General features: G+C 44.3%; 1 protein-coding gene across 1 annotated transcript in view; it reads left to right on the top strand.

The window, feature by feature from the left end:
• Positions 1 to 7,910, top strand: part of T265_00281 (hypothetical protein) — a gene marked incomplete at both ends in the record, with an annotated part of 32,965 nt that extends 25,055 nt beyond the window's left edge. Inside the window, 2 exons of the mRNA XM_009164026.1 lie at positions 1,486 to 1,781; positions 7,074 to 7,910. Of these exons, the coding sequence (XP_009162290.1) occupies positions 1,486 to 1,781; positions 7,074 to 7,226 (449 nt within the window). The remainder of the gene's footprint in view (positions 1 to 1,485; positions 1,782 to 7,073) is intronic.
• Positions 7,911 to 8,449: the final 539 nt, after the last annotated feature.

Here is an 8,449-nt window from a genome sequence, read left to right as displayed (position 1 = left end):
TGATCATCTCTTATCGAGGGATCTGCTTTCCTCAATCCGCTAAGGCTGTTATTGGACTGGGACTTCTTAAGGTCGCAGTCAGTGACTTGTGTTTGCTTGCCATTGTGGGCTCCCTGCGTACTTATGACACTTTTATGCGTGGCACATGGAGCTGAAGGTACATTTTTGCCATTTGATCTCACCCCAGACCCAGTATGACGGTCACTTTGTGCCTGATGTGCGAGTCTTGACTGTGCGCCTTGAAGACTGCGCCTTGAAGAGCATTCACCATTGTTTGTCCTTTCTTTGGTTGTTAGTCTTTAGACGCCTGTTCCTACACCAAAATCTTTACATACTTTGGGATTCACCTCATCAGACTGGCACTGTCCTTGGCATGATTTCGAATGAGACGTTTCTCTCTTTTCTCCCATATTCTCCTGTTACTCTTTCGCATTCATCGCTTGCATTCACTTCTTATGTTTGTGACCATGCTCTTCAAAAATAAATGATAATTGAGAGAGAGAGCGAAACAGCGATGTGGTTTTCAACTACTTAGTAGATTATGAGTTCCAATCATCCCAGATGTTCATGAGATGTATACCTCCAGTTATTCGCAGCAAGGGTGAAACAGCTTTTCATGTGAAATTCATATGCTCAAAATCTTTAGCTAATGCCACCACAGCAGCTCACTGTCCATCTGTTAGTTCAGCCGATATATGGCGATGATGAGACGTCAGTTCAAGCGTTAAGATTTCCGTATGGATGCATTTTTCACACACACACACACACGTTGCAGTGCTTCTCGGCTTTTCAGTGTTGCTTGGCTTCAAAGTAGAATCCGTATTTGCTTATGATTATAGCGGTGACGACGTTCATCGGCAGAATGTATGTAAAGAGTTCTCCAACTTCCATTGGGGTATTTTCTGAAGATCACAAATGGAATAAACAAAGCTGAGTCCCATAAATAGAAGGGAAACCCAGGCCAACCCACTGAGGTAAAAAAAAGAGATAATTTAGAAAATCTTATTCACGTGTCTGTTTCGTGGCAAAACATTGCTGCTACGAGAAGCTGCTCCGAACTCCACTGGATTCAATTCAGGTTATTCGAGTTCCGGTCCAGTGGTCCAGTTTGCCCGTTTGTTATTTCCGTTTTGGGGTTTGCCAACGATCATACTGATGTGGAATAATTATTGTAAGATGGGGCTGGTTACACTTTCCACAGAACCAGATTACTGGATGTTTAGGAAGCGCTAGGGTGTTTCTTTAGATGCAAAAATTCATTTCTGGTTTCGTTTTTTGCTGTTTTTTACTTGAAAGTTCCAGTGACGATCCTACTCCAGCCGATTTGTGGCAAACCCGTAATAACCTAGGCAGCTGGTTACCCAGTGTTTGTCCTCGTTGCTGCTAGCTCGCGTAAGGCTATATCGTGCAGAACGTTAAGCCCTCTATTCTCACAACTTCTCACATTCACTTGGTTTCTTCTATGCCCGATTTTTCCCCGTGCAGGCCGTATCGACGACATGTTAAACGTCAGTGGACATTTGATCAGTACGGCCGAGGTAGAAAGTGCTCTGTTATTGCATCCAAGGTTGGCCGAAGCCGCGGTTGTCAGTCGGGCGCACCCGGTCAAAGGAGAATGTCTGCATTGTTTTATCATACTGAGACAATCCATTTCTGTTTCAAATGGTGGGAATTCTGATATGCATTCGGAGTCTCACGTCCTAGATCCCACACTGCGTAAGGAATTGTGTCAAATTGTACGCAAGAATATCGGGCCTTTTGCTACACCGGATCACATACAGGTTAGTTTCGCTCCCCACGATCATCCATTGCCGTCAGCTCGCCATTCGAGCTATGACATAGTGACCTCCGCTACGTAGTAGCCGATGCAATTATTCAATAATGTCTTCTTACAAGTTCCGACTGCACCAATCTGATAGCTAGCCGTATACAATCCTACCACTCACGCTTATCCAACCTAGACCGCTTGATATTATTTTTACAGGAAATCGATCATATTAGCACGTTTTGTTGACTGAAGCCGTGGTGGAGAATGTTAGCACAGTAAACCTCGACCTTTAGAAAGCTGTAGAGGTTTGAGCTTCTTGGTATCAAGTTAATACGTCTTCCTAAACCGAGGTGCATTTTGGTCAAGGGACGGTTAATCCCCCTGCACAATATGCTTAATCTGCTGTGGTAGCGTCCGCCTGACATGCATTCTTCATGTGTGGTGGAGTATTGTGTATGTGTGTGTACGACATCACCTTGAGGACACTCGGTCGCGTGCGACTACGGTTCTGGTGGTTTAAGCGGTTAAGCTAAACTCCGGGTGCTTACGATCCTGACAACGGTTCGCTTTAGAGAGGTCTCTGTCGTGCTATGTATTTTGCACTTGGTTTTGTGAGTTCTTCGGTAGTCTCTCGAGTAAAAGTAGAACACGGTCCACCAGTAGACGTCTAGGAGATTTTTACTAAACTAACTCGTTCTCACGTAGGCTATAAGTGGGTTTAACTTAGTGTAATGAGCTCGAGACAGCTCAACGCTTAATGCGCGGACTTACTGACCGGAGGGTCCATGGTTCGAACTCAACGTAATGTAGACTTTCCGTAAGTGCTTGTGATTTCCCATTTCGATCGGGATGGATACAGTGCTCTTGTCTCTGACACAGGCTATCGATACAAAGTGCTACCTGAATCTGTACGTTTGGATTGAAACCACGCGCTGAGTTCCTTGTGCAATCCTCTTGCGCCCCTGCATTACCATCCTTGATGCGGAGCCCATACGTTTCATAACATACTTCCCAATAAATAGATATGACTTCCCATAGTTGGGGATGAAATCAATCAATGAATGCATTCAAGATCATGAACTGCGGTAGCTTTATATTCGGCTTCGCGTGCCGATTCATTGTTTACCGAAAAGACTGCTGTTTTCCGCATCTAACCCAGAGACAAGACAGTGACCGAACAACCTGGTAAAGGGTGTGCAAGCGTTTACGAAGAGTCTGGCTGGAATCAATGCCACTCACGTTCCAGGATCGGGTCCTAGTGATCTTACCCATGCTCAACTGGTGACCCTACAAGATGTAGCTGCTAATCGATATGAGCGACATTCTTGTTATGAGTTTCAATAACTGTTGCCTGAATGAGCGCTTGGGAATGCATTCACCTTGGAATGCTTCTCAGAAGCTTGGTCCAGATCCTTCCCCTCTATCCTTCTTCCCTTTTACAATAAAGCTACAAATTAACCGGTGGTGCCACAGTGATGCCTTGACGTGTGCCACCGACGGTAATAGTGCTGGTGCGGATGTTTATCACCACCTGTTGGCCGTTACTTGGCTTCGCTTCTGATTTGGTCTGGGTTGGTTGTGATCCCGCACAGATTCGCAGTGGCCAGTGGGTCATGAATTATTTTCAAACTTTCAGTTCCCCTTCGCTCCCTCACTCTCTGGAGGTTATAAGTGGACGGTTTTGATTACTTGGGAGTAGTAGCAGTTATAATATCCTGTGTAAAGCATTTTCTTATTTTCTTGGTGGAATACATTCATAAGCTTGCTGTAAACTACTCAGCAGGCCGTGATCGATTTCGTCAAGTAGGCTTAGTTCCCAGTCGTGGGCTGTTGAATAGTTTTCAGCAAACTTATGAGTAGTGTTCCGTTAGGAAAGCTTACTACGAATATCCTACCAACTTTGCAGCGCGTTCATCTGAAGAATATCATAAATAAGAGATTCGATTGGGATTCAGTTGACTCTCCCGTTAAGACCAGATTAGTGTGCAAATGTGTTTCGCGAATGGTGTATTCATCTTTCTGAAGCTGGACAACTTTTGTTTGGATCGACTAATTCACAGCCACACGCCTCGTTATTCGTGAAATTTTAGCAGCTAACTGCGACTTTATCTGTTTGTAAGAACCTGCTCGAAATTCCCTGTACGTATGTCCCTCACCTGTCTTGGAATGAGGACGCCATTTCCTCACCCGCACTGTCCTGATTGGATGGAATGGTGTTCGGCAGAGTGTTCTCTTTCTTACGCTCGAAGCAACCATCAGATATCCATTATGTTGGTTACGCAAATTCTGTTTTGACTTCGACTCTCAGACTTGACCTGAAATGGGACATTCCTAACTAGCTGTTTGTGTTATCTGCCTACAGCCTTCAATTATAATTTTTTCCGGTCTCCTAAGATAAACGTGATGCGTTAACTGCTTATGTGGGCACAATCTTTTCGAGTATGAAGAGCCGGATACCCGATCTACCGACAGTGAGTGTTGGGAGTGCGGTAGGTTAAATGCAGTTGCTTGAAGGAAGAAATAGATCTAGTATATCCGGAGTTAGTCTTGTCAAAAACATTTTGATGGAGTGCATTGAGCTTCAAGTGCCTATCCCTAGAGTCTTGTTTGTGTTCACCTCTTTTTGAGCGTATACTACCGTTCCCGTACATATTGATCAGTATAGTTTAGATAAGCTCAATAATTCGTTAATAGCAATGAAATATGGAGTTCATCGCGAGCATCATTCCTGTGGAGTCTTTTATATCAACAAGTCTACGTTGCAGTTAGCTTCTAGATACATTGAACAACGGGCTCTAGAGAGTTGTAGAGAATCTCCCATGGCGGTTTTTCTACCTTCTGTGATGCAGGTGAATCTCATCGTCTTTTATCCTGAGATAGAACTCGTCTGCTTAGCTAGGAGAATAGTTCATGGAACTATACGGCCCGTCTGGTAGGTTTTTGGTCGAGAAACCAATTACTGTTAGATCATCCGAAATGAAGGATGAGTGACGCTATATCCGTCCAGACGCCAGTTAGCTTCTAGATACATTGAACAACGGGCTCTAGAGAGTTGTAGAGAATCTCCCATGGCGGTTTTTCTACCTTCTGTGATGCAGGTGAATCTCATCGTCTTTTATCCTGAGATAGAACTCGTCTGCTTAGCTAGGAGAATAGTTCATGGAACTATACGGCCCGTCTGGTAGGTTTTTGGTCGAGAAACCAATTACTGTTAGATCATCCGAAATGAAGGATGAGTGACGCTATATCCTGTCCAGACGCACATTGTTGACGAGCTATCCGTGGGCCGGAGGTGGGGTACCAGACCTGCGTGTGTGGTCCGGATTCGTGAATTACACGCTGCAAAGGATTCCCAATAAGGGTAAAACAGTTCTCCGGTGCCCAAAAAGTTATCATTCAATGAGACGCACAGTGCGTCCTGGATTTTCAGAATTGGTCGACTTACGTTTGTAAGATGAAGTCCGGCAATAGGGCTCACCTTGCTGCAAACAAATTCCTACTTATCTAGTCACCAGCGGACCAGAACTAGAATCACAGCCGAAAACATTCTGTTTACGATAACTTCTGTGATATATTCAGAAATGCAAAAGTACACCCTAGTCAGTGGTCATATTATTTGTCCTTTTTCATTTCGTATGCGTTACGTGAGCAGTAAAACCAGGACCACTTAAAGGGGAGATCTAATGGTGAAATGTCTCGGAAAATCGCCCCATACAAAACACCTGATACGAGTGGAAAGTAGCGTATATCAGGCTGATAATGACTCGGAAAAAATGGATCTCGATCTTTTGAAATTGGGAATCATTTTCAACATTCAAAGAGAACCGCTATGGTTGAACCACACTGATGCCGGAAACGCAATAAGCAGAAATCCAATTTTTTTCAATAGTCGGGATGGCATCTACGATTTCTGTTTGCGGTATAACGTGCTGTTTGAGACATTTTGTTCAAAGTTCTGATAGCGTGCTGTGAACGAACTGCAGAATTTGTCGGCTTATGTTGTCCATTTTCCACTTTAACAGTAAACTCATTGTCAGACTCCATATGGGGCAAAAAAAACCTGCGCTATAGCAAATTAACAGTGACTACAGAAATGCCCTTATCAGACAAGCTAATTTATATGTCAGCACAACCCTCTAAACAAGGGCTAGATTTGGATCATTCTAAGTAATATACGTGATGCACTACTCGTAAGGTTGCTGAGAACTCGACAGCCCACGACCGGTTTCGCCCTCCTTGGAGCTCATCAGGTAGGCGCAGTCCCCGAGTTTCCGTCAACCTTGTGTTCTACCTGAAACCAAATTGCACAAAATTAGCAAAATACACTCATTTGTAAACAAACTTGGTTTTGCGAGAGACTCACGTGGAACCAAGCTGAGTCTCTCTCAAAACCAAATTTGTTTGCAAATGAGTGTATTTCGCTAGTCATTCTAGTTTGTTTACACACCCTCAAGGTCTGTGACCCGCAAGTCCCGCAAGCGAGGATGTTTGCGTGCGTGCGTGCTTGCGCGCAGGTAATCTATCTCACGATGTGATAACAGTTGTCTGGGTTGTGTGCCAATGACAACTCCAGTTAGCAGGTCAGTCGATCACAGATATCCAGTACATCTCTGTCCAACCTCGCCATTCCTGTTCCGTGCAACTTCTTCTTCGGAAACGCTGTTATAGGCGTTCAATAGTGGTGCACCCTTGTGCAACTGAAGAACCGCGCAGGATAACGAATTTCCGTTTGCCTCTCGAGTTACAGGTAATTTTGTCTGCTCTGAGCAATATTCACCCTTGGGTGATACCACCGCATGGTTATCGTGTTGTTACACATAAGTGAAGCTAGAAATACAATACAGAGATTGATTTGCATTTGTCGTGTATTTTTTGGGATTTTAAGGTAACTGTATCTGCACAGTTGAGACCATTCGATCAAGGCGTTTGTGGTGTGCAGGTTGTCGCAAAGCTTCATATACCACATCAACATAGTTGAGTGTGACCTTGATAGGTCTCCCATACTCATTAACCCTAGTCCTACCAACTAGCTTGCGTGCTTCAGTGCCTTTGTTCTGATTGTTTAGTCTTTTCATACACCTCACGAATTCTCTGGCCCAGGCTTATGCTGAGCATTGTCCATCCGAATTTGCGCCGATTTATGTTTACGGTTTTGTTTCTTCGTGCAACACCTCACTGCCTCGCCTAGAGCCCAACGGCCTAAATGAATTTTCTGATTACATCTTGGTTCTGTTTTGTTTATTCCTGTATTCGCGATTACTATGCAGCTATCCCCGTAAGTGAGTTTTGTGCCATTGGTTCACAGGAAGCGAAAGCTTTGCCAAAGACCCGTAGTGGGAAGGTGATGAGACGACTGCTCCGGAAGATCGCCAACCTGGACTTCGATTTTGGTGATACATCGACCCTGGCGGATCCATCATGTTTGGATGAGCTGGTTGAACAGGCGAGGCGAGCTTGACTCCAACTCGCGATTGCGCATGCGTTATCCTGAACCCTTAGTCCTCTCACATATATTTCTACTCTGTTGTCACCTCCTCTATCGAATATCTATGGACGGTTCAGATACAAAAATTTGTTTTCTATCTGTTGTAACAGTGGCAAACTTTTCGTGGTGACAATCTTATTCTGGTTACATATTTTCACCAGAAAACCCTTCAGATCAAGTGCAATGGTTGTGCGTTTCTACCGCAGGGCGCTTGGGTTGTTTTTGTCAACCACGACCACTATTATTTAACAATGTATCTTCTTTTTCACTTGATCCACAACAAGGGGAGGGTTATGTTTATGGCCAATTCTTTTATTCCTTCTAATGCTTGATAAACACCCCGCCGCTCTTTGCTTGGTAGCCGGCGATTCTTTGAGGTAGCGCTTACCTCGTGACCACTCATCATTCCAGCCTACACCTCCACTTGCTCTGATCTTGCTGACCGAGCTTCCTTCTGCTATCTCCTATCCATTTGTCGCGTGCTTCACTAATCGGAATGGTTTCGTTCATGTCAGAGTTCATTTTCATCGCCCAGCTAATATACTTCTATATTTATTCCTTGTATGGTCTTGACCGTCTGGTCATTTTTGAGGATTCAATTCGGTTGCCCGTGCATGGTATTCTTAAAACCGATGCATTGTATGAATGCAAGAGATGAGCTATACTGTTAGCTGTTTTTTGGAGGGGACTGGATAAAGTGTTCCCGACAGTTTTGTTGTGAATGTCTCTTTTCAGTGCAGGTGACGCATCGGTGCGGAGCAACAAAATTGTCAATCTCAGGAAACAACTCAACCATCGAAGTAATCTCATGCTATCAGACCAGGGCATCATCCCGTCAGGAATGAAGCAGTGTGCAATATCCCCTGAAGAGTGTTAGCCCCAATAGTAGTTTGAGGGAACCGTGTATAATTTCCAGATGGGAATCACCAACATTCTTTGTGACTTCCCTTTCAGTGACATTCATTACCTAGTTCCTCAATTTCGTCCTCATAGGTCTATTGCTTCGATCAGCACGGCTCATCAAGCTTATTCACGTGATTCTCATCAGGCTGCACATTTGAATGCCGACACTGAGATTCGCATCGGAAAGGCGTAATTTCCAGTGAACTCTCCATAAGAGGATTGGTTCACTGTCTTGACGGAAACCTTCTTGGATTACTACTGTCCAGTTGACCTTGAGCGAACTAAGGAAAGTA

This window comes from Opisthorchis viverrini, assembly GCF_000715545.1.
Source record: "Opisthorchis viverrini unplaced genomic scaffold opera_v5_3, whole genome shotgun sequence".
Lineage (NCBI taxonomy): Eukaryota > Metazoa > Platyhelminthes > Trematoda > Opisthorchiida > Opisthorchiidae > Opisthorchis > Opisthorchis viverrini.
The sequence above is the reverse complement of the archived record's forward strand: the minus strand, read 5'-3'. Positions and strand labels throughout refer to the sequence as shown.